The sequence below is a fragment of the Pelmatolapia mariae genome, linkage group LG10_11 (assembly GCF_036321145.2).
Source record: "Pelmatolapia mariae isolate MD_Pm_ZW linkage group LG10_11, Pm_UMD_F_2, whole genome shotgun sequence".
Taxonomy (NCBI): Eukaryota; Metazoa; Chordata; class Actinopteri; order Cichliformes; family Cichlidae; genus Pelmatolapia; species Pelmatolapia mariae.
Genome location: NC_086236.1, coordinates 9363635 through 9390878, shown reverse-complemented (window position 1 = coordinate 9390878; position 27244 = coordinate 9363635). Strand labels below are relative to the sequence as shown.

At 38.8% G+C, this 27244-nt stretch overlaps 1 protein-coding gene across 2 annotated transcripts in view; it reads left to right on the top strand.

The window, feature by feature from the left end:
* The first annotated feature begins 2454 nt into the window (after positions 1-2454).
* The window catches only part of mcama (melanoma cell adhesion molecule a), a 50184-nt gene continuing 25394 nt past the window's right edge, over positions 2455-27244 (top strand). For both annotated transcript variants that reach the window (XM_063486178.1, XM_063486177.1), the window contains exon 1: positions 2455-2593. In XM_063486178.1, coding sequence (XP_063342248.1) covers positions 2530-2593 — 64 coding nt within the window. In that variant the 5' untranslated portion in view covers positions 2455-2529. The remainder of the gene's footprint in view (positions 2594-27244) is intronic.

Genomic DNA, 27244 nt, shown 5'->3' with positions numbered 1-27244 from the left:
GGTTCTAGTGATAATACGGGCAGCTGAATTCTGGACCAGCTGAATCTTATGAAGGGATTTGTGAGTAAGACTAAAGAAGAGGGAACTGTGGTAATCCAGGCGAAAAGTAACAATGATAGAAGTGGTATGGGGAGGGAGGGAGGGGTGAAGGTGGCTGATGTTACATAGATACAAATATGCCGACCAGGTAATATAATTACTATCAATAATGTCACTCAGACTCTTAACCTGTCAGGAGAGGAACACTGAGGAATTCTTAATGACTAAGGAAAAACTGTCAATTTTGCATACTGCTGAAACCAATGAGGAGAACATCAGTTTTGTGAGTGTTTAATTTGAAATTTTTTTTGAAGATGACCGAGATTTTACTTCAGATATGTTGTTGGTGAGAGAGTGTGGAGGCAAAGTGGATGTAAGTCTAGTACTGAGGTAGAGCTGGGTGTCATCTGCACAGGAGCGGAAATTGATGTTGTATTTATGGAAGATATTGCCAAGGGGAAGAAGATAAACGATAAAAAGGAAGGGGCCCAGGACAAAGCCCTGAATTTCCAAAGGTGGTGGTTAATCAATATTTATGACCCAAATAGGTAGTATTTAAACCAGTCACGTAGAGTGTGAGCGATTCCAATGGAAGATAATCTTTTGAGAAGGGTGATATGACTGATAGTGTCAAAGGCTGCACTGAGGTCAAGAAGGATGAGAATAGTAAGTAAACTGAAATCAGCTGCCATGTAATCGGTAATTTTTGTAAGTGCAGTCTATGAATTATGAACAAAGCAAAAACCAGACTGAAATTGTCCACACAATGGTTTATTGCAGCAGTTTTGACAGAGATGAGAGGGACCAGAGAGAGGAGGCAACTTCTAAAGAGGACTAGATGAGGGTCCAGGTTACAAGTAGATGGCTTGGAGTTATGAATCAGGTCTGAAATATCTGAGGAGTTGGGGAGCTTGAAAGAAGGGAAAGAGTGAGTGGGTGAAGTAAGTTCAGATGAGATAGTTGAGGAATATAGACCAATATTCTGATGAATCTTCTGAATATTTCAATTAAAGAAAGGCATAATATAATTACACAAAACTTCTGCACTTAAAGAAATTTTCTCTCCTGTTTGTCTTCTTTGCATTCTGTGTTGTATCTGCAATCTAAGACAAATATTTTGACATTTTTTTGACTGTGAAGGCATTTCTCTGTGAGTTTCCTATGCATAAATTATTGTAAATATGCACTTTTTATGTTGTTGCTCTTGTTTATATCTTGAAAAACAAGGTGACTAGAGGCAAATGTCCTTGTCAAAATTTGATTGCACATCCAGTTCATAAGGTCTGCTGCCAACCGTGTAGGTGGATAGTGCTGTCTAAACTGTAATCTCCCATAAGTGTGTTGATAATTTGAACTCTGGTGACTGTGAAAATCCTCATCCTTCATGCCCTATGACTGTGGGCACTGTCATCAGTACCTCTAATTACAATAAAAAGATTTCCCCTTGCAGAGTAAAACAGCTTTGTTTTTATTTGGAGTGGCACTTCTTCCTTGAAAAGGCAAAGGGAGCCAAACCATACCAGCCAAATGTCCTCCACATCAGAGCCATCTGGTCCTTCAGATGCACAAGTCAAGGGTTGAGGTTTTCCTCTAACCCTGAATATTTTTTAAAATCACTGTCTGGCTTAAAAACAGGATTCGCTGGCCTCTCAGTTTGGCCCACTAATTTCAGCAGTCTTAACCATCAGAAAACACAACAGAAACAAACAAACAAACCTCCATCTATGAAGCTTTTTAATTAATACACGTTAGCTTATTTTAATTTTACAATCTGCACATAATGTGATAAGTCAGAGGCTAAGATATAGTGTTATCTAGTTCATACGAGAGCATTTTATTCCCCCTTTACACGTATTTCCTGTATGTAGCCTATTAAACAAGATATATAATCTTAATTGGTAAGCTTCATAAATGCTGGTAGGCATATTTTTGTTAAGCTGTCATTCAGAATTTATGCTAAACTAGGCTAACGTGCCTGCTGGCTCTAGATACGTGGCATCACTCTCATCTGGACAGCTTATTAGCATATTTTACAACAAATCTACAGCCCGGTAGCTCCTAAATTAAATTTCAGACTCCTGTATAAATAAACTTTTAACCTTGATCTAACATTAGCGCAAAGTTAAACTGAATACAGCCAACAGGCCATGCGATTTGGCCTCAAAGGTGCGGAGGCGTGATAAGGTGGGCATATTAAACAGTGACCTTGAGGACTTTCCACCAAGAAGGAATCTATGCAGCGTGAATTTGCAGCAGAAGAAAACACCGATAAGCTCTGTGCCTCTGCCACACACGTTAAGGCCCCACAATACGAGATCCCAGCCACACTGAGACTTTAATTTAACTCCCTCCCCTCCCCTCTCTTCTCCTCCACCCTCTCCCCCCTCTCTCCTCTTCTCTCCTCCGTCTCCAGCGGGCTGCTAACTTCTCGTCGACGCACCACTTGGCTTCAGTTTGTTTTGGAGTGGATACGGACAAGCAGCAAAAGACATGGCTTTCCTTCGTAGAGCGTTTCTGCTGCTGTTTCTTCAGGTCTGCCTGTTGCACATGAGCGGTGAGTTAAAAAAAAAAACCGAGAAGTAAAAGAGCACCGTTTATTTTTGTTTTTGTTTTTTTTGCCCGTTTTTATCAAAAACAAAAAGTTTCGTGGAGGAGTGCAGAGTTTGAATGAGAATACAATGCGTGTCTCTTCTTGGATGCGGTGACAATTTTCGGAGCGTTTGTTTTGTTAGCTCGAGACGTTGGCGTGTTTTTGTGTCGCGTGCTTCTGAGGAGTTAATTATCTTATTCCGTTAGCAAGCTTTTGGCTTCTGTGTTGAATTTTCATCCTCATTTTAATATAGTAAAATATGAGCCTTTTTTATTTTTTTTAAGTTGCTTGTCGTCTTCGTGAAATGTCGCCTTTAAAGGTGTGTTTAATTACTGCGTAATTGATACTAATTAAGCACCAAATGCGTAGCCCGTAGAGCTAAGCGCGTGCACGCGGGCATGCGTCGAGCGTCCGAGGAGCTCGTGTGTTATAAAACTCTTCTCGGTCTGCGAAGAAAGTTGGTAAAGGTTTAATGCGACTGCTGTGAACATCTAAAGAACCACAACACTTTATGTAGACCACAGCACCAAATTTAGAAGAGGGTTGAGTTTTCAAGGCAGGGGCATTTTGTTTTTCTTTAGTTAAGCCAGACACTATCAGGATGGGATAGATAAGCACAGAGCAGTGCAATGTGTGTGTTTGTTTGCCTCTGTGTCTGTATATCCTCAGCTTGTGTCATTTTAAGAGCCAGTCTGAGTTTACCTTTTGTGAATATTTTTGCAAAGGCGTGACTCATTGCCTCAGGGAGCTGTGGAGGTTAGAAGTTGTTTGTAGATTTCTTTAGTTGGGGCTCCTATGAACAATTTTCTTTGATTCTCTTGACCAGATCGGCTCAAATTGAGAAAAATACCTATAGTTTCCCGGTTGTGAAAGGTATTGTGTTCTCGTGTATTGTTTGTCTGGTCTGTCTGAGTACAAAATAAGACAGAGAAAAGCAGTATGCCTTAAGGACTTGGGGCTCATCAAACCTATTCACAGGTAAGCAAACATTAGTTTAAGGTTTGAGGCTTGTTGAATAATCAATCTGCAAAAAAGTACAATACTGAATGCTTTTGTAATAACTGCAAATTCTTCCTTTTATGCCCCTTTAAGTTACATGACATTAAAAAACAAGGTGGGTGGACTGAAACATTTCCATTTCAATATTTTGACTTTTTTTAAAAGGTTCAAAACAATCTGAACCTTGTTGGGTTGTTGGGTTTTGTACTGTCTGACAATTTTGGCTATTTTAAGCTTTTCCCTTGAGCTGTGGAAAATTATGATGATTATTTTCACAATTTTTTATGGAATTTTGTAGAAGTAGTAGGTTAACTGGGGAAATACTTGAAGTTTTTGGATAGCTAACTGCAACTCTACTGTTTATCTAGCCAGTGTAGGGTAATGGCACCATGCATCTTCTCATTTTGAAGGACGTGATCAACTAGAGTGTGTTGTATATCAACGATACAGCTGTGTGCTTTCAACTTTATATTGGACTGTTAAATGCTGTACTGCTTTCATTGCAGTGGCTGATCTTTTTAAATGAACATGAAAAATGAAGAAAGATAAATTATTCACCTGATATGGGTGTCTTTAAATGTTTATTAGAATCATATTTGCAAAACACACTAATCAAAACTCATTAAGTCAGTTTCCCCACCCAAACCATCCTCCCTCTCGCAACTCACTTTGTCCTGACCTTATCCCTCTTTTTTTCCTTAAATCCAAGTTTTTTTTACTCCATCAGCCTTGTCTTAATTGGGTTATCTCTATTTAATCCTCATCTCCCCTCTACCTCCTCTGGAGACCAAGTAAAGCTGTCTGTTTTTGGATTAGGTCATTAGCCTTTGTAGAGACCCCGGACCTCTAAAGAGCTTCTAAACCAGCCCCTGTCAAAACTGACCTACTCCCTAATGGACCTTGAAGGGCACTTACTCGAATACAATTTGTGGCTAAAAGCATTTCTGCTGCATGGAAATGAACCCATCCTGAGCATGAGAAGAAACCCAAACATGAAGCTTTGTTGATGCACTGTATACAAACCACTATTGATTTCAGAGTCCAATGTTCATCAATATGATCATCACGTTCTGTTAAAAGAATGGGCAAGTGGTCCGGGAATGGCGGTGGAGCAGTAAATCTGAGCAGTGGCTGAGCTTTTACGATGACATTTACAGAACAGAGAGTAGGGCAAGCAGACAGGCCTTTTTAGTTAATGCTGTTATGAAATATTTCTAACCAAACAAGGTTTTATCCATCAGTGCATTTGGAGGCTCAGAGGGATCTGCTCTGAGTTTGTGTGTGTAAAATGCCTCTTGCATTCAGAAAACTGGCAGATGCTTTCATATAATATATGTTAGTGTAACAACAACATGTGAGTATCACAGACTTTAGTAAGAAACTGCTGCAACTTACCTGAATAAATATTTCTTTGTGATGTTAAAACGAGCAGCTGTTTCGTAGTGTACCGCTAACTGTGACATCACCCAAAGACAGTGTGCTTTGTTGACAAAGTCAGTTATTCAGCGTACCTGCTAAAAGATAGGAGGTGCTGGTTTACTGTTGCATCAACTGGTTAGTTTGTTTGTGTTGTTATTTGACTTTGGTCTTTGAAAGGGTTAGTTCAGAACTGGATTAACCTGTTAAAAAAAAGGTCACACAGTGGTAGACCAGCAGCTTTCATGATCTGCAGGGTGAAATGGCGATTTTAGTCAAAGAAGTCTGTTGTGTTTAAGGAGTATCGTTGTCATAATAATACAGATACTTGGAAATTCCTCAATCCTCCTCACTATTTTGGAAACCACAAGAGATAAAAAATGACAGAAAATCAGTTAAAAGTGAAGAGTCGGTTAAAAAAAAAGAGAGAACCGCGACGGCACTATAATGCAAAAAAGGTTTTAACCTAATTGCAGGTGTGTTTATGACAAATATTTTAAGATTGTCTTAGGGACTGCTAACAACGAAAAAGTCAATATTTTTAGGTTTTCTGAGGTAGTGCTGTGCTTCTGGTGAATTGGCTCCATACTTTGTTTGCTGATGAAACACAGTTGTTAAGGTAGTCTACCACAATTTCTGTTTGGTTGCTGGTAGACTTTTCTTAGCTTCAGTTGGGAGAAACATAATGATTTTTAGACCCAAACAGTTTTGTTATCCTGGTAAATTAACATCGTCTATTATAATGTTACAGACGTGCAGGGCTGATAACGTTCACATCCCACCTGCAAAGTTTAGCCATGGCTGCTACCTTAATGATAATTAACAGTCAGCTAATGTGGCTATTACATAAATGCACCTTCAGGCTTGGGATGGGCACTAGGAGTACACTACCTTGTGACTCCCTGAGTCTGGGTTTGTAGCTATTGGGTAAATTGATAATGCCTTGATTATACTCTGCTGCAGACAGGGACAGCTGGAGACTCAACAGATGAGTAGTCATTCCCGTTACGCTTCTTTGAAGTCTGTCACTTGGATCGCATTGTAATTAAAATTTTCTACAAGTCCATACTGTCACAAAAAACAGGTAGGGTAGGTACACAGATGTCCACACAGACCATCGCAAGCTGAAATTTACCTCACTAGGATTCGAACAGACCCACGGATAGTGTAATTAAGACTCATTGTTAAGCAATTAATGTTGCAACTGGAGCTTTATTGGCTTCTCGAAATTCCTCTTAAAGTGTTGTTAAGTGTTGTGAATGTCAACGACTGCAGATGCTAGTGAGGGGAGGGGCTGTATGAAGTTATGTGTCAGCTGGAGGAGATAAAAACAGGACTGCTGCTATTAATACTGATGCAAATGAGTACCTAATCCAGTGGTCAGTATCTGAGAATCAGTGTTTTTTGCAGCCCTAATAAGAAGAGCAATTTCTTTCTAAGTACAGTGTTTCCACAAATCACCACCTACTGTGGACACCCATGCAGTTATAACATATGCCTTCAACCTTGGAGATATTATTTATTGTTGGACCAGAAGGAAGTCGAACCAGCTGTCAAAAGCAAGCTATATCAATACAATTGGTAATGTCTCAACTTATATCCTGTTTGGAAATATAACAAGAAAGCAAAGAAAAACATTGATATACTGCCCAGCTGTACCGTGAACTCGCATTGTTGTTGAAAATGATTAAGGGCACCTTCTAGAAAATGCTAAAGTCGTAAAGTTAGCCCCAAATCCCAGTTTTACTGGCCTTAGACACACTTTTCACTTGGAGGTAAACTTGAAAGTTTTCCTACAGAGCAGCTCATTCCAGCTCTAAAGAAAATTCAGTATCCAACACACCCGAGAACAATTCAGCTGCCTGTTAGTGAGTGTCTCCTGATAATACCCCTATAGTATGGGTGTATCGGATAGCCGCATACTATAGGGGTAGGTTGATGTTTATATAGTGGTTGTATTGACATCATTTGATCAGTTTTAACATCACTTGGGGAAAAGAATCTGTTGAAGTATTAAAAGTATGATGCTTAATCAAAAGCAATACCATGTTGCTGGTGTTATGTGTTAAGTGTTGAAGTGTTAAATGACATTAAGGTTTCCCTTTTATTTCCCTTTCATATGCTTACCCACATTCAGACTTTCTTAAATTCTTTTGGCTTTAAGCATTTTTGATAGAATTAATACACATCTGAAGGACTTTGTAATTTGTTATTTATGTGAAATATAATGAATAGATAGCAGTGGCAATTTGTCTAGCACAACTGCTGGACCAGCTCTAGTTTCAAACCCTGAAATGTAAGCGTTTCCTGGTTGTCATCATATATCATATTTTAATATCCGTGGACAGTAAGCCAATCAATCAAGCTTTCTAAAGATGTCGCCTTTAAATATGTCTCAAATTGTTGAGTTATGAAAATAATAATGTCATTTTTAGACAATGAGTGATGACCATGCAGTCCTCTACAATGTTATTTATAATTCATTGTGGTTTATATACATTTATTTATATTCTAAATATATCAGACTGTTGAATTATTAAACAGCCAATCTTGTAATTGAGACATTCAAATTCGTGTTGACTCCAAGGTCATATTGAAAAATACTTGAAAATGAAAATAAATTCATAGAGATATAAATATGCTATCAAAAAAAGTTGTGTGCGATGTATTTGCTGTAAATCTGCAGGTCTTTTTTTTGACTGCTAAGAAAATATTTTTTGCAGCATGTAGAAAAATAAAAAAAACAGTCATAATGTATCCCAGTGAGTCAGTCTTCTCTAGTAAATAATGGCTGGTCTCCCTGACCTCCTCTTCATCCGTCTCCGTGGCTGAATGCCTGGGAATGCCTGCGCTTTGCTGCTGGGCTTGTCTGGATGTGGCAGGAAGTGTGCAGCTGTTGGCTGCAGTTGTCCATGTGGGATTAGTGCATTTGCCTGAGTGATAGCTAGGCATGACAGCCATATAATCTAATGTATTGGCTCATTGTTTTCATTAAAGAGAGTGTGCTGTTTGATCCCTGTAGTATTATAATGGTGACTTGCTGTAGCATTAGGCATATGTAAGCTAATTCGGCTAACATGTAGGTCAGCACAGTGGACAATTAAATAAATACAAGCAATTGCATTAACTTTTTTCATTACTTTAGCTAATCATTCAAACTTAAAAGCTTCTAAATAGATTGCAGGATACCTTGTGTGTTATTCCAGACTTTTAAGACATGGAGTTTGCATGTTTTGATTTAGACTATTGAAATGTTAGTAAATGTTAGGATTTTTTAAGACAGTTTGGACAGAAAGACTGGCACTTTCTTTAAACCTAAGTGATTTAATTTGACTTGATATAGCTTTAGAAGTTATGAGGGGATATTGTATGATAGCAAACCAAGCATTTTCCTTTGTTGTCGAAGAAAAAGATGATCTAAGTGGCATAGTTTCCCAGAGAACATAACTATTTTTTTCATTTTGAATGTATGCCAGCACCAAGACAGCAGGCTTGATACCTTTTGTTTTAAAAGGTGTTCAACCTGGCTGCTTCTCTGCTGCAAATCGACTGGAACAAAAAAAAAAAAGCATTTTGCTTGAGCACTCATTGGTGTTTGTTGTTTCAGTTTGTGGTTTGAAGCCAGTGCATGCTCTGAAGATCCAAGACATGCTTTGGGAAATCAAAGCCCTAGCTGTTTAGCTGGCAGGAACAGAACTGACATCACCCTTAAGCCTAAATTGAAAGGTTTTTCAAGGGCCTTGTCTTGCATGTGTAGTGGATGGTTGATGTTTGAGTGGGATTTTATTTCCAACAGCTGCCTCTGTAGTTTGATCCCTGTCCTTCTGGGAGGGACTCTCCTGTATCGACTACCTTTCTGGTGCTTCAGAGCTGCCCCAAAACATCCTCGCCTTGTATGTTATTCAAAGCACATCATTCACCACAGTGAGAAATCCATAAAGTGAACAATCACCTCAGAAAAGATAGGACCTCTTTTAAGAGCTAGAGACGGTTGTCTAAGCAGACTCAGTCAGGGTGAAGGATGCAGGAAATTTCTCATGAGACTTAAGAAGATATGTGTCCATTCAGGAGATAAAGAATTTGTCATACGGTTGCTTCAGAGCGTTAAACTGTTATCACACAGTGTCAGAGACATGAAAAATCTCCCCAGAAACACATTAAGTTCATTTTTTAATACTTGTTCCCTTAAAAGGCATTGCAGAATTCAGTTTTTTCAGGAATCTTGCAGGTTCAGGTTTTTCTCGTCTTGTTGGGAGAGTGCTCAGGGGCTTTTTTCATCACACTTCTTTGACTCACAAATATTGGATTTGGCTGCACTGCTCGCACAGGATTGATTATTTCTATCCAGTACTGTAAGAGCAGTGTGAAGTGAAGTAGAGGTATATTTTACCCTGCTGGATTGGCTGTGCGGATGATGTCAGCACAGTCAGACCTTAAGAGTTACACCTTAAGAGTTACAGTGCCCTTGCACTGTAAATCATTTCCTTATAGCCTTCATGTCCACTGCAGCGTAGCACCCACAGAACTCTCAAAGTAGCATTATAATTTTGCAACAGCTTGGATTGCATTGCAAAAGTAAAAATAATAAGAGAGGGCAATGACGTGGTTTATGCTTTGCTAGTTGTTTTGTTAACTTTGGCAAACTGTGCTTTGTTGTTGGTGATATTTGGGAGGAGTAGTCTTCCTTCTTGTGGGATGCTGCCGGCATATTTGGATATTCATCCGGGAGTATTTACCATCTCAGCTTGTGTGCGTGACATCCCTATCACTCACAGCAGTGATTATCATGTTCATTTCACCTCATTGTTGCCAACTTAGCAATTTTTAATAGCTCTTTGGGGACTTTTTTTTTAAAGCACCATTCTCTCTCTTCTTTTCTGTTCAGCAGTGGGGAACTGAAAAAAATACCGACCTTTTCTACTGCTCGTAAATTTGTCTCTTAGTAGGCATCTGACTTGTAAATGTAGCAAAAATTATAGCAGAGACCATTTCTTTAACATTTGTGTACCGTGGCAATGTGAGACAACATCACAGTAACAAACTTGCCATATCTTGACATGTTCACATTTCTGCTCGTGGCTCTCTGGGGCCCTGCAAATATGGTATTGAGAACAACACTAGTCACAAGTTTAATCAGTCAGGGTCAAGTCCCAGCAAGAAGTCTTTCAGAGACATTCAGAAGCACCTTGCCCTGAAAAGCTGCTTCTTTTATCCCTTGAAAACGGTGCTGAAAGGCATCCTACAGGGGGAAAATTTCTTTGGTTTGAATGAGCACAAAGGAGTCTTAAACTGCCTGAGAATTTCTGCAGTGGAAAATGATGATAAAGAAACAACATGCAGCTTGAAATGTTGACAGTAGCCTAAATATTTGCTTAAAATTTCCATTCACCAAGAAATGTATGATTATTTGTGACTCTCCTCCCGTGTCTTCTATAATTATGTATGTTATGTAGAATCCTCAGGATTTGATAATCATAGATACTGCATACTGTTAGTAGAATTAGCTGTAATTATAAAATAACAACTAAAAGTCTAAAATGTATCTTTTTCATAAGTAAAATATCTAAGTATTATTTGAAAAAACACTACAGGGAGTACCATAACAACTACTGGGTTCTTTGTCTTAAAATAAGACAAATTTGTAGTATTTCAGTCTTCAGCAGATTTGGCCATTTGTCTTCGAGCTGTGCCCAGGCAAAATTGGCCATCTGTACATTATGTCCCTTCATATTTAGAAGGCCCATCTGTGGGACACATGGCACTGTCTTGGGCCACAATCCAAGTCCTGGCAGCAGTCCCTTGAGTGCCAGGGCGAGAGACAAAAAAACCCTCCAGTATTGCCTTCATTGAGAAGTCTTTCATTTCTCCTTTTCCCTCTTCTCTCCCTTTTTGGTCCACAAACAGAGCTTAAACAGCAGCTGCACACACCTGACGCCAGTACATCGGACAAGGCACAATCTGCCGTGGGGCAACAAGCAGGGGCTCGTGTTACAGAGAAATTTTACACCACAATGGTCTTTGCCTCCTTCCCGCCTTTTTCTGAGCAATCTCCCCCACACCCTGTGCTCTGCACACCTCTCTCATGCCCTCTTCTTTGCTGTTTTTTTTTTATTTGCCAGAGCCTGGGATTATTTGCTTTGCTGTTGTTGAAATCAACTGTTCTCTCAGGAGCACACACAAAGGGATGGAATTTATTCCATAGTGTGCTGCATATGTTGGTTATAGAGCTTAGTTTAATTTTCAGTTTACTCTTATCTGAGTTAATCAGTAAAATCTTTAGTCGGATTTTTAAAGAAATTATACTTTGGCATATGAAACATAACCTTCCACGTGGGAAGCCTAACCAAGTGACAGGAATAATTACTTCCTAACCAGAAACATAATTTGAAATCACACCAGATTGTTTTGGGATCTAGTTGTACCTTCTTTCATTCTTGGCAGTAGAATCTGATGCAAGCTAGTATATTTTATATTTCCTAGAGTTAAGTTGAGAAATTAAGATGCTTAATTTTGGTCGTTGATATTAAGATTTTTGTCTTTCTGCAGCCAGCAACTTTAAAGCTTACCATCATGTCCAAATGAAGTTGGATTGTGCAGAAACTGAAATAATATTTATATATATTTATTTTTTCTACTGTTAGCACCATTAGGTTAGTACTAAATTATTTTGTAATAGTACCTCAAGCAGCAGGCACTAAAAAAAGGATCGAGTGCCACATCTCTGGGCCAGAATTTACCCATTAATTAGGAACATTGTTGCTTACAATTTGTTACAAAATGGTCCATAAATTATTACTCCTGGAAAGTGGGAAGCAGAGATTCCCCTTGCCATCCTGCGGGGTTCAGGTGTTTGTGAAATGTGACCACAGCACTATGTCATTGGTTTGTCTGTTTTTTTTGTAATGGATATGAGATATGATTCTTCTTCGAACAATGCAGATGTCATTAAGCTTCTTAAGTATTTGCTCAAGGCTTCCCCTCAGACCATGCCATTGTCCTAGTGAATGCCATGTCCTCTGATTTCTTTTGTTCTTTGACTTTATGTCAAACTGTCAATGCAGCTGATGTGTCTGTGGGGAAATATATTTAGAGTACCATTTAGCCCATAACCAGGATTAAGTTGCAAAGTGATATTGGCACTATATATGAGCAAAGTAACAAAATAGTAAATACATGTTACTGACAATACTTGGTGTAAGACACAAAGAGAACAAAGGCTTATGGGTTACTGATTATTGTGTCAGATACCAAAAATAAAGTGACAGTTTGACTGCTTCAGGGGGTTCATGGGTTAGTAAAGCAAGGGTAGGGACGGGTCATGGGGTCAACGGGGGTTTTCCTGCTTCCCTCTTTTTTCAGAAACAAATCAATAAGACAGTCATTCTCCCTTGTTGCTTCACAGCTAAGAAACAAATTGTCTTCAATTTGATTAACTTTACTTGTCCATCCTCTGCTTTCGTTTTTTTTATGTATTTGCTTTTTTGTATGTCATGACTTTTAGCCAACGGGACATCTTGTCATGTCAGGGCAGGTTGTCTTGTTGGCTGTTTTTTCCTCTAACATCATATCTGATATCATTATTTCTGCCTGTAGGAAACAAAGACTTGTCATAGATTTTGACAGTTTCATAACCATCAGGAAGGAAACATGATGAAAAAAAAAATAACCTGCCAGATGCATTTACCATTACATTATTAGCTGTACTGTCTTTCCTTATTCATCTCCCTCCAGATAAAATGATGAGGCTCATTATGTCTGGCACTGTGCCAGTCAGTTGCCTGCCACATAAACCTGCATTCACATCTGCTAAATTAAAATGAAACCAGTCTGAATCCAGACTGACTTTGATGGTGAAAAGAAATCTCTGTGTTCAGTGTGTGCATGTGCAGATGAATATTCATGAGGACCCGAGGGCTAACCAGACAGTCTTTCATGGTTTTTGCTTCAATCTAATGGGCTGTGCCATGCCATGGATATAGCATGCATCTGGCAGTGTTGCCGTTTCTTAGGGGCTGGTTTTGACCGCCTTTTGTAACTTGTCAAAATTTCAGGGTTTCTTGTTGAATTGTTAGCGTGAAATTTGCACATTAGTGTAAGCTAATATAATAAAACACCCCCAACATTATATGCTTTGCAAAATAAAGTTTGTCTGAAGGAGTGGAGGCATGTCTGCACATGATTCTATGCATAGGGGATGAAAAACATTAGAGAGTCCTGTGTCAGTCATGTCTTTTAATGTTATTCTGGCCCCTAAGGCTCAACCATCAGTGCAGAGGTAAAGTGTCTGATTTAACTCACATTTCATGCTTTGAGTGGGTCTCTCCCCTTTAGCTGACTTGTAGTGCAGGCTAATTATTTTGGTCTTTTTTGGTTGTTCAGTAAGTGGTTGCGGGGCATTTGTTGCATTTGTGTGATTGATTCCCCGGAGGGCTGATCTCTTTGTTTAAGTGTCCCTCAGGAAGCGCAAGAGAGGCAGAAAATTAAGCAATTAAGGAAAACCAACAACTACTGTTGATCGGACAGAGGAATTTGTCTAAAATGTTTCTCTACATCATTTTAACATCAGGGTCAAAATATTTATTCGCTTTCACTACCAGTTCTTCAGATTAATACTTGGTGTTTTTTTATTTTTGCATTTTAAATTTTCTTTAAAAGGTCGATTGCCTCACCAAGCTAATAGTTTGTATTTCTTAAGCCTTGAGAAAATATATCTGATTTTAAAGAGGTTGTTTTGTCAAGAATGAAAAACTTTTGCATTTTAAATGGTAAAAAAAAAAACGGACTTGCAAATGTTAAATGTTGGCTAAACAAAAGACTCTTTATCTTTCCTTTAATGGTTTTCCTGAAATGACTCATTTGTATTACTGGAAATGAGATTCTTGTATCTTTTTGCAATCTGTGTGTGCACACTATGTGTACAGCCACCAGAAGTCATGGGGCAAATGTGTGGGAGGATTTGTAGACAGATGCCTTGCAGTGAGTGAGATGAGCTGAATTCGATTTGGAAAGGATCTAAAAATACGTATTCGAACTGAACAGAATGCCTTCCCACAACATGAAGATGGATTAATATGAGTTTATTCGGATGAGATGTGTAGATATAACAAGAGTATTTAGGCTTTTGTTGGAACATCTTCCTGGTCTTGCTGTGGGCTGTGACAACTGGCTGTATTCACAGATAAGAATTAGATGCTGAAGGGTGATAACTAAATCACAGACAGGATTTATTAAAGAGACATGATGCAGAGTTGACTTTAGGGGCGATTTGGTCGCTGCCAGACAGGGAATGGCTTTTAAAGACGTGTCTGATGAGAGCTGTAATGTGATCTACCTTTGCAGCTCAAGTTCAGCGTTTGGAATCTGCCTTTAGGGGGTCTTCTTCTACAAATGCAATTTAAGTGTAAAGGCATGTCAAGACTCCAGGTTTACACTGTCCCTTGCAATGTGAAAACTGGACTGAAGACTCTGAAATAGCTTTAGTTCAGGATAATAAAGATAAAACCTGTGGTTAGCTGTTGGCAGGCACCGTCCTGTTCTACCAAAGATGCAGATTTGACACAGTTTTTGCTAGTATTTCTTGTGGTGTATTTATTTTTAAAAAGGTTTTACTTGTTTTCCAAAATGTATTATGACAAACAGACTTTTCTCTTCGTACAAATGAAAATCATGTTAGTGATTTATTTTGTCCCTGGAAAGGACTCAATTTAATAAAGAACTTGAATCAATACCAAATGAAGACATCATGCTTACTGCACTGGATTATCTTGCTTCATAGCAGTCAGTAATTTGCTCCAAACATATTAAAGTGAATGTTTGTCACAGACAAATGGTAACCACCCAGAGGGTTTTGTGTAAATTATGCGATGGCTGATAATGATTTAGAGATTCCTTTTCCTTTGGCCTTTGGCAAAATGTCTTGGGGGGGAAAAACAATTTTGATCTGGATATTGAAAGAACAGTTTTCATTTTAAGACACATTAATTTAACATTATGTAAAGATGCCATATTTGAAGCAGTGAAAAAGTAAAAGATGAAGGCAGACTGACAGGTATTGCAGAAAGGTACTTTAATTAATACTGAAAAAAAAAAGAAAACATGCTGCACCGTGATGGCTGGAAACCCTGAAGTACTAAGAAGGTCAAAAATATGAAGAATGGAGCAAATTCACCAGAGCCCACTGGGGAGACAGCAATACGGGAACAAAGGGGAGACCATATGGTGATCTGACATAGGTAGAAAATAAAGATTAAATACACAAACCAGAAAAATGGGTAATAAGGCACAAGTGAATTCAATCATGACAGTAACAAGGTCAGAAAAGGAACAAGGGAGGGAGGTAAAAGTAAAAAGTCACAGGAGGAACGAACTTTCAAAATAAAACAGGAGATAACTGAAAGCAGGACAAAGAATAAATTCATAAAGCCAAAACAATAAGACACAGAGACTGCAGAACACATTTAGAAAAGGAACAAACATTCGAAAACACAATGGAAGATAGATTAATGATTACAATAGAAACCACAGATAACAGAAAAACTCAGAAAAACCATGACATAGGTAACAGTGACACAATGCAGTGGACAAAGTGAGGTCCCTAGGTGACTTCTGGCTCTCAGGCTTTTACAAACCGGCAAACTTCTGAGAAAACTGTAACAATCTTTGTGTGTGGTAAGTGGTTTTGTCTCTCTAAATGCACTTCTCAGCTTTGAGAGGAGATGGAGCAGCAGCGAAACTGCCCATTTTCCCTCGAGGCAAAGCAAAAACATGACTCTCATCTTAGCCAAAGTCTCCCTGTAGTTCCTCTAACATTAGTGGGTGGCAGGAGCAGACTTTAGTGTCAAACTACAGTTTCTCCATTTTGAGAGGAGTCATCCAAGGTGGTTTGGGCATCTGGTGGAGATGCCCTGATGGAGGCAGACAAGCCTGGAAGTCATTGCTGTCCTTGACCTGTTGTTAAAGTGACTGTGAACTTAATATGTGACTCAAAATGGATGCAATAGACAGGTTTTTATGCAGTTATACTTAGTGAACATGCAGTCTCTTAACTTTAAGGTTTAATTCAGTGCACTTATATTTTATTTTGTTGCATTTATATGAAAGATAGTTAAGGTAAAGTAACAGGCCCACCTTTTTCTCCTCTGCTCAGTCTTCCTGGAAGTACATACACCACATTACCCCACAAAAAATGTCCAGCTTTAAGACCCCGTTGGAGGTGTTTAAGTTGCAACATGTCATACTAATCTAATATGCAGTCAAATTGATATAACAGACCCCATGCAGGCTCCCATTTAATAAATTATGGCTCCTGAAGTGTTACACAGTCATTAGCTGCTTGATTCAATTTAAGCTCCTTTTCCATATACGCTGTCGCATAGTTACAGACACAAGGACAAAAAAAAAAAAAAAAGCTGGGTAATGGTGACTAGATTTTTGGAAACCATGCCAGACAGTATCCGAGTATGGTTAACACGCAGAAAACCTGCTGAAGAAGTCTCTGACTAGGCAAAGCCCCCTGCAGGGCCGGAGGAGTCAGAACACCATGGGCTTCCGCCACCTCCAGCCAGCTTGGCATCTGCTGCCCAGCAGAGACCAGGAACACTGATATCGACAGGCCTGAAAAAAACAGTGCTGCTTGTTAAAGGGTACAGCACACAGAGCCAATTGTTATGGAGGAGTAAGCAATGCTTTAGAGAGTTCCAAGACAAATGTACATGATGTTTGCTTTAATGGTATTTTAACCAGAAATCAGACAGCCAGTTTATTGTGTCATCCCTTATTGAGATTATCTGCAAGACTGGTGGTTCTTTACAACTTGGTCACGACCATGCAGGGCCTATTACCCAGTGACAAAGATGTTATCTGATTATCATCCATCATCTCCACTTCCCCTTCTGCTAGCAGTCTGCGCAAGATCTCATGATGTGTGTTGTAAGGTCATTTTGACACAGAGGCTATAGTCAGCAGTTTTCCATCACTAATTCTTGCTTTGAGAATTTCTGAATTTGCTTTCTTCAGGATTAATAAATATTTAGTGATCTAATGTGTGTTTTGATTCAGTGCAGTGAATCTTAATCACTTGCTGTACTGATGCACTTCTTTCAATGGCTATAGACAGCAGTTGAACTCTTTGGAAGATTGGAATAAGCTGTAAAATTGTTCGGTTTCATCTGTTGACTTCTTTTGGTGACAATAAAAAAAAAAAAAATCAGTATTTTTTTAACTTCTGAAAAATAAGGCTGTAGCCATATATTCAATTATTCATGTGATGAGGATCAGTTTAGACCTTATTTTGTTTTCAGTTTCAGAGTTGGGGTTATTTTAATGCGTGATAGTAGACCAATACTATACTCCTTTCTAATAACAGCAGTAGTGTTCATTAGTTCATTAGTTAGTTAATTTTTACTAACTTAACACATTTATCACAAGATTGTGTGTCTTTATAATTGATGCTTTTTTAAAGTAAAAAAGTACCTAGTGAGAAATGTATTGACAGTTTTGCTTAGCGGTGGAGAGTCTTTATCTCACACAAGAATTTTGTTTTGTAGTGTGAGGCACTACTCTCGCCCCCTCAGGGAGGCTGTGCACTGTTCAAGAAACAAATACAAGACATTCTGTTGCTTTTAAAGGTCTTTCTGTGTGAAATGAGTTATTTTTAAAGCCACTATTTACACTTTGAATATTTTCTGTTTGACTAGCACCGGAAAATGCCCAGAAATTTGCACTCAGGACAGTCCTGCTATAAAGTTAGAGCATTTGTGATAGGCTGGTAACAAAAATGTGAATGTTAACTTCGAAGCAGCAGAGAGCATTAATTTCTTTGCATGGATCAAACTCTGGAAATATTTCCCACACTTCCCATGAATTCTTTCTGACTGGTTCTTCCAATGCCTCAGCCCGAGTTTAAATTGTAGAGTTTCTTAAAAAACTGAGTTCTCCAAACCCAAGCTGAGATGACATTATCTGGGTCTTTTCAGCTACTTCAGAGCCAGAGATGATGGTGTATAACCGTTTCTGCAGGTTTGGTTATTCTCTTCATGGCTAGTGCACAGATTCTCTTGTGTTAAATCAGTGGTTCGCCCCTTTAATAAGAAGCAGTCATGCTTTACACAGTGCTGACGTGTTCATAGCGATAGATGTACCTTAACCTTAGAAAACTCTGAGGTGTTGAGTACTTTGAAACTGAATTGACTTTAACCTACTTTCGAACTTTTTAAACTTCACTGAATGAACTGAATCTTTACTTTTGCAACTTTATTCATCTCCGATTCAGCATTTTCAGTGCTATATTACCTTGGTGTTCTAATGTTAATCCCCTTATCTTTTTCATATATGAACAAATTATGGACTCAGTCTGCCAGAAGCATTTGCTCTAATCGTTTGATCACCTTGTCTTTCTGATCTCAGCTGTACGTGTCTTAACTGAGCTGAATCATTTTTTAAATGCTTTACATGGTGAGAGCTGAGCTTCAAAGATAGGTCTTGATAACAAAGCAGTCACTATTATACTGATAGAAATGTATGATAAATAAAATATGATCTGTCAAGTTCAAGAAAAGTTTTGTAACTCTCTGCAAAAACTCTGGAAATGGAAGACAAATTCTATAGTTTTTGCACATGTTTTTAAAGCACCTTGCATTGCTTATAAATGTTCAGAGACATGCAAATGTTAAACTTTAAAGAACTATGAAGATGATGTAAGTGAAAAATGTTATACTGGCACAAACAAAGGCAACTTTGGTGCCTCAAGACCGATGAAACAACAATAAGATGGAGTCAGTTTCTGACTGAATGGTGTTAAGTTTACATGCAAACAGTTTGTTTTAATGCAGTGATTAACTGTGATAAACTGGTGCAAATAACAGCAGCTTCTTGAGTTCAGATTTAAGTTCATGCCAACAACTTGCAGAAATGAATGACAAAGCAATGTGACAGAAATCATGGTTCAACCAGCTGATCTGAGAAATGTGTCATGTTTGAGTTCCGTTCATTGATGCAGACTAACTCAGATTGATTGCAACATGTTGACAATCTGTCTGTGTCTATAAATTGGACAGCAGTTATTTGCAAACCTTCGCCAGTCTGTCTGGGAGAGATTGTGGTCAGCCCAAGTCGGAACGTGATTGTTTTGGAGGCAGGGTGCCCCCACCAGCCAGTCGACTTGCGATTAAAAGTGGTCGCTCGGAAGTTAAAAGCAGCTGTTTGCCATCGATTGCAGGATGCAAAAAAATTAAATGCAAGGCAGGTCCAGATTTTATCTAGTCATAGGGGGGCTGCCTTTCTGTGTTTTTTCTCTCATGAGCCATGAAATCAGGTTCAGTAGTGCATCATGCTCGGTTTGGCTCTGGATGAACTGGCAGTAATTCATTAACTAACACTGGCACCCTGCTTAAAACTAAAGGTCAGCGTATCACTTCTTTTCATTACAGACATCAAAATCTTCTTTTTGTTTGTCTTTAAAAATTCCACTAACTGAAGATACACTGTGGGATTATGAGAGTCTGCCTGGGAAAGTTTCCTAATTGAATCAGTTCTATTTGATTAGAGTAGGCTCAGACATCCAGTGAGCATTTCCTTACAAAGAAAACACAGCTTTGGTTTGATTTAGACGGTCTGACTGAGCACGAGGCACAAACATCAAAAGCCTATTTACTGGTTTTAATGTAATCAGAGTTAATAACACTCCTTGTGTACTGTTTTGCTACTTGCCGTGATGATGGTTAAGAGTTGCTGGGTAGTTCTCTGGGTCGTCTTAGCTCACAGATCAAGGCTGCTGGTCTGAATCTTTGAACTTGACATTTCAAAAGGAAGAGGATAAAGAGATGCTTAAATATCAAATCCTCCCCCACGCCCTCAGCCCTGATATTGGACGCTGTTAAAAGATCAACCGCCTAATCAAAGAGCAGTGTTCTGAGCAGAGGATTTTCCCGGTGTGCTCATCTGTGGAACTTAATTTATACATGTTTCAGCATAAAATTGGGTTATCTAACTTTGGTCTTACAGGCACTTGTGAGAGTGGATTCTGCTGCTATTGTGAGCCACTGTTCTTTCCACACTTATTAAATAATGGATGTTCAGTCTTTTAGTTTATTAATTAAAAGCACTCTAACAGAGAAACCATATCAATCCCGGGTGGTCACATCATGTTATTTTTTAATTCTCCACTGTGTTGGCCTGCTAGGTCACATTTATCAGATCCTTTTTCACTGAAAGTTGCAAACTGCTGCTGCTTTCGGAAGCACTTATGATGAGAGTGGTTAAAGTAAACCAAAATATATACCATAGACAAGAAATAATGCACTGATAATAAAATACAACACGCCGACTTTATCATTATTGATGAGCTGGACTTTGTAATAGTCATAATTTTCTTTCTGTTCACTAAATGGTTGGAATTAGTTTGAGAGTAAATCTCTGGGAACATTAGAGCCAGGCTGAATGCTTTACATTATATTTACACTGTGTTAAGTCCAGCTGTAAGAATAGAGTAGATAGTGCCCTGACTAGCTTTCTGTTTGTCTCTGAATGGATAAACTGTGCGAGAGTCATCTTTCTTTGGGGACTTTTAAGCTTAGGTGGTACCTGAGTAAAAATGTAGAAACAGCTCAATATTGGACAGGAGTAGGACAAAGTGCAATAAGATCACAGCATTTTATTGATGCCACTCCCATGGTTCAGGATCTTCAGGATCAGTGCAGCTATTTTATTATCTTTTTAGTCTGAGCCCAGAATTGAAACAGAGCACGAAGACACGCATGTGGCTCAGGTGTGGAAAATTTCTGCTGCTATGACATCAGTGTTTTGTAGTTTGCAGGTGTGAGAAAAACATGCCCTAGTTGATAAAACAAATCGATAAGCTTGCAGGCATACAGTTTCATTGCTTTCAGGCCAGTTCAGCTGGATTCTGCTGTTTTCCACTCCAATCGTAGTTTGAGGAAGTGAACACTTTTTTAAGTTGCACAGGTGTGTGTAAGAGCGGAAATCAACAGGCATGACATTGTGTGTGGTCCTGTGATAATACTCTACAAAGTTAACCCCCCCATCCTCCATTCACACACACACACATACACACACCCCTATTTGCCCTCCTTCCTCTGTTCTCACTGCTTCTACACTCTGCCCCACAAATCACTTGACAAATGGGCTGCCCACAGGTGTTGTTGGCTCCCCCCCCCCCCAACTGCCCCATCCCCTGCAGCATGGGAATGTGGGCGACTTTCCTATTATTCACAGCTGCTTGTGTCAATGTGAACCCCGCCGCCCCCATCCTCCCCAGCCCAGCAGGACACATTGCCACCCGACGACTGGGAATCCAGTCATAACCATGTCCCTGGCTCAAGGTTTTGGCATGCTGCGGCCCACTGAATAAAACAAGTGGTGGATATTGTCTGCTGAGCTCTGAGAACTGGAGTCTCCCAGTCTGGAGATCAAGATAAAGTAGGCGCTGAGCTGCTCACTACTTTCATATCAAACAATGCGGCTGGTTATGAGTTTTGAACACAGATATATCATTGTGTTTGACATTGTGTCTGACCGACTGCACGCATCTGACTCCTGTTAGAGAAAAAGGAGAAAGTGTTTATTACTTCCTGGAGGCAAGGTCTGTGTTTTGATGTGAAATACAGGGCAGGTTTGTTGTGAAAATAGACAACTTTTAGGTCTCTGAAATTTGTCAATGAGGCTGCTGGAAGGTGAAGGTGAAGATGTTTTCAATCACTGAAATAAAGTGTCTTACGATACCCTGGGGATTGCAAGACATTCTAAAACCGGTTAATTTATGTGAGATGTTGTTGTCTTGGGATTTGTGATTCATTGCCAGCAATTACTTAGAGGTTGTGAAGCATAAACATATTTTTAGCTATAGAAAAAGTCTTGTAATTGCTTGTGCAGCATTTCTGAACGCTTGCAGTTATCTAGTAGCAGTAAAACCCACATGTTCTTTGTTTGCTTCTTGCTCTGCCCTCCACCACAAGTTTCCCTCCCCCGTCTCTGAGTGTTTACCGGTATCTCAGCTGCACTCCCCCTAACCACCAAGTAATGCAAGTTCACCCAGCCACAGAAGACCTGCAAAGCGCAACAAACAAATGATCTACTGATTAACTAGACAAAACACTAACATTCAAAAAATAAACGAATTATATTTATTTTGGGCTTCTTTTGGAGCTGATGTGATCGCTACTTCAGTCTAGCTGCTGAAGAGTTGGAGCTGGTTGATGTGGTTGATAAGATTCCAGTGCAGGAGTATAGATGCATGTATTCAGATCCTCTTATAACTTCTTTCTCATCTTTATCTTTTCTCACTGCAGAACTGAATGTGTGTTTGTTCAAACCTGGCTTCAAATATAGAAAATAAGCATGATTGATCTCAGCAAAACATAGATGGCCTAAATGGGTGCTTGGCTGAGCCACAGCCAATGTATCTGCACCTAAATGTTCTCTCTTTATTACTTTTCTGTCCACAAATTTTCATGAAATTCAGCTTGGGAGCTTTGTGTAATCTTGCTGACAAGCAGACAACCGCAGCTCTCTCCTTGGAAGAGGAATGACCAGATTTACTTGAGCAAGCACTGTTTCTGCAAAGCATCTCTTATTCTTTTATATTATTGACTGTGACATAATAGCATAACAGCATAATGGTTGTTACTGCTAACAGATTTTCAGTTTCCATTGTAAAAAAAAAAAAAGTTTTGGCAACCAGTTCCAAAGTCTTTTTGGATTTACTTGGATTAATTAACAGATGACAAGTTTCATTTTGTTACAAAGTGCAATTAAAAGGATTTCTTAAGTTAGTCAGATTTAAGATTTAGATGTAATTGTATGCTTAAGGTCTCACACAGGCCTAGAGATCAGTCAATGAACCTTGATAACAAAACATTGACATCCAAGTTTTTTTTTTGGTTTTTTTTCTTCCCTTTTTTGGGTTTCCTCTGAATCTGGTGTGATCCCTGCCACAGTTCTTCACTTTGTGTGAGTGTGTGATCACAAAGAGCAGTTGGAAGATGTGGTTGATAACATTCCGGTACAACCAGACAGATATACTCAGACCCTCTTATCATTGTATTCTCATCTTCCTCTTTTCTTCTGAACTGAATGCATGTTTGCTCAAATGTTGCTTCAAATGTGAAAAGCAGGCATGACTGATCTCTGTGAAACATATATGGCCTAGGTGTGTGCTTGGGGAGTCCTGAGCCACAGCTAATGTCCTGTTTTAAAGTTTGTAAAGCAAGAGAACCAGATCGGCCCCAAAATTTGCTGGTTCCATGAGGTTTGGTTGTTTTTGCATCTCGCTGACAATCAGACAACCTCAGCTCTGTGCTTGAGTGAGTAAGGATTGAAATGACGTTAGAAAACAATGCTTCTGCAAGCCATCTCTTGTTCTTTGTATTATTGGCCATGGTGTAAAAGCAAAATGGCAGTTACTGTTAGAAATCTGATTATTTTAAAAGTCTATTAGTTACAATTTAAAGAAAAAAAGAGAGAAATGTGGATAAGAAACTACTTGAACAAGCTAGATTTTTGTATTTACTTAACATATGATATGTATATTCAGATAATAGGTTTAATGAAAGTGAAATGTTAAGTATGTCCATTTAACATTTAGGTTTACTCGTGCTCATGATAAATTGAATTTCAGTTGAAATTTTTGGTTGAAATCGTCTTCAATATATAGGGAGGACGACAGGAGAGAGGTGTAAACATGAGGGCAAGCAACCTTCTGTAAAACACGGTAGAGGCTCTGTCATGGTTTGAGCTACGTTTCAACCAGTGGTGTTGAGGATCTTCAGAATACTTTATTAATCCCTAAGGAAATTATGGGGCCGCAGTTGCTCCAAGACAATAAGAGCAGTAACAATGTGAACTAAATTTAATAATACAATATATTACAAAGTTACAAAATATAAGAAAGAAATAGCTCTAATGTATATACAAATAGCTCAATTATAAATATCCAGAATATTACAGAGATTAAATATATAAGATTGATATTTCACTCTAACCACTTGTCAAGATTGAGGGACTTATGAAAACAGGAAAGCATTGATCTACAATGCAACACCGTCTGGAAAGCATCTGATGACAGTGATTTCAAAAAATGCAGCCGATATGATAAAGGTGATGTTTTAAACCTAAGCACGCTGTACCAGCTCAGCCATGGTGGTGGTAGCATCATGCTGTGGGATTGTTTTACTGTCAGTGGTACTGGTACATTGCGCAACATGAATGGAATGAGGACTACCTCCAAATTCAAATCAACAGCTTTAAGAAAACTAGATATAGTTGGGTTTTGAAAGAGGATAATTATCCCAAATACACATCAGAGATGACAATAAGTTTCTGAATTGGCTGTCCCGATGCCCCAACCTCAAGCCTATATCAGCCTATTTAAATTGACTCTGCCAAGAAGACTGGTGAAATATTCAGCTCGAATTATGCCAGAACCTTCCTGATGGCTACCAAAAGTATCAAGGTGCTTGCTAAGGAACCTTTACTCAAGTATTAGTGAGTGTGTATGTATATATTTGAGCTATACACTTGACCCCGTATGGGTTAGAGAAAATCCAAAATAATTCAAATGTGTGCATCCAATTTTTGGTTTTAGGCATTAAAGATGTATCCTGTACAGTCATTCCATTTAAAAAAAAAAGCTGAAAGAAAATTAAATGCCCAAAATTACCTCAACATTCATACCCATGATGAGTGTATGTAAGCTTCTGACTACAAGGGTATTTACTGAGAACTTTAAATGAAAACATGTATTAAACTCCCCACAATCTACCCTGTGTTAAATTACGTGTTGGACCAATCAGTTCAATCTTTTTACAAAAAATTGGTGTTTTAAATTGGTGTTGAACACCATTCTTCCCAAAAAAATGTTCCCTTGTTGTCTCCTTTTTCCATTTATTTATGTCAAATTTTTTGGCTTGTATCTGTATCTGATTAACGGTTCTCTCAGTCCTCCCGGAAATGGTTAGTTCAGTGGCAAATATGATGATTTGTGAAAACTGAAACCAGATTTTCTGAAGAGATTGGAGCCAATTCTCAAACTGCCCTGTCGCCAGTGAAATCGGGCGTGGTTGTTGGACTGTTGGCTACAGATATTTTCTTGATGGGAGTGTGCTATGAGAGTTAAGATTATTTTTTAATAATACCAGAACAGCATTGCTTTTGGATTATGCTTTGTGTGAGTGTTGGAGGGTACGACTGGCCTGGGCACAGGGACTAGCATTTTCTCCTCATTAACACAGCAGTGCACCTGTGATCACTATGATATTCTCTTTGAGAGCATTAGGGTTCTCAGCGTGGGATTTGGGGGGGGGGGGCTGGGGTTCAGCATTTTGATCCCGGTGAATTGGGTGTGGCACGCCTGCCCGACAGCTCCCCTCATGTCTGGGTGATGGGATAAAAGGAGAGCGAAAGCACAATTAGGCCTTTGTTGTAGCACAGGCCTGCCTGAATACTAATACACACATAAAAACAGACACAGATGCACAAAACAATCCACAAAAGTTCAAACAAATGGAAGCTCATAAGCACAGAAATGAGTGTTTATGTGAGCGACTTTGTGTGTCACATCGCATGTAATCACCATGAAAGATAAATGTGTACGTTTTTTCTGTAAAAACTCGGCTGACAAATCAGTGTGTGGCTGTATCACAGAACATACCACTAAATAGATTTGACCTGTTTGCATACATGATTATGTAGTTGAAATTAATCATTCCTCTTTTTGTGTTTTTATTTGGGGGGGGGGGCTTTCTTGGTTACAGTGCTCCAATGAGAGTGTATGTTAGTTGGTTTGATTTGTTTTATACCATCTACTTAACTTTTAAAGAAAAAGGTAGCCAATTTTGAGGTTAGCAGAAAAGAGAGACTTCAGTGATTAGAATCCATTGATGTTGAACATCTTTAAGCCTTAGTCTGTCTGACGATAAGAGATAGGACCTGTATCCTCAGAGAGATTAAAACCAGCTCAACACTGTTGAGTGTGCAAAATGTGCAAAAAAAACATGATTGTGGTGGATAACGTAGGTTTACACTAGTGAGTTTGATTTCTGAAGGAATAACAGAATTGCATTGGTATTGAAAGAATAACATATAATCAGCTTGGAAGATCCCGAAGAAGGGATATAAATCTTGTAGCAATAAACTTCCTGAAAACACATCACACTCAAAGAAAACAGGACTGCAGAAATCCTGCTAATGTCCTGTTGATTGAAATGTAAAATATAATGAGTTTTATTCAGCCCAGTTACTCTTGTTTCATGTCATAACATACAACATCTGCATGTTTTCTGTTTGTAAATACTCTGTCAACGATTAAGTAAAGCCAGACGTGCCAAAAAATATAGATTATATTGCTGCTTTTGTTATATTATAACTTTTTGAATTCAGTTAGCAGAGCTCTTGGCTCCTGGGGACTTTAATTCATCCCAGGCCTTTCTGCTGTGCGGTTGAGGGAAAGCTGATTTAGTTGGCACCTAGTTTGTAGCTTTCAAGGATATTCAGCACTGTGATGATGACCACAGGGGCTGGGATAAGAAGGCCTTTGTTGGAGTAGAGCAGCAAGTCAGTGTGCTGTCGTCAGAGGTTTGATTGGAAAGAAGGTCTCCTATTTATAGTGTTAGGATAACAGCCAAAGCCTCATATTTGGCCCCTTTTACCTTAATGTCTCGTCTTTCACACACGTTAATATGAGATGAAGAAGGAATTGCTGTCATTTCCAGATTCTGTCTACCTCAGAAATCATTTTTGCCTACCTTTCACAGAGCAGGATCGCATGACCTGCTTTTGAAAACTAAATTAATTAATGGAAAGGGTTTTTAAACATGTCGTTATAGGTCAGAACCTTCTTTGAACTTGTGGTTAATATTTTATCCAACCTATCCATTTATCCATTTAGTAGAAGGAAACCATGCCATTTATTCTTGAATTTATATTTATGTTTAAAGAGGAAACCAAATAGCAGCAGCAACATTGTGGTCAGGGGTATTTCTGGATTGCTGAGCTGCATTTGCTCTTGTTCCCAGTCTGACTTCAGTTACTGTTACTAACATTTAGGAACTATAAAATCATATATCCAGTTGTTACACTGGATTACACCAGCGTTTGGTGAGAGGAATGACTGTGTAATATATTGGTTGTATTTCCATGTTTTTAGCTGGTGGCTTTGTACTTTCCACCCCTATGCAACATATGTGTAAT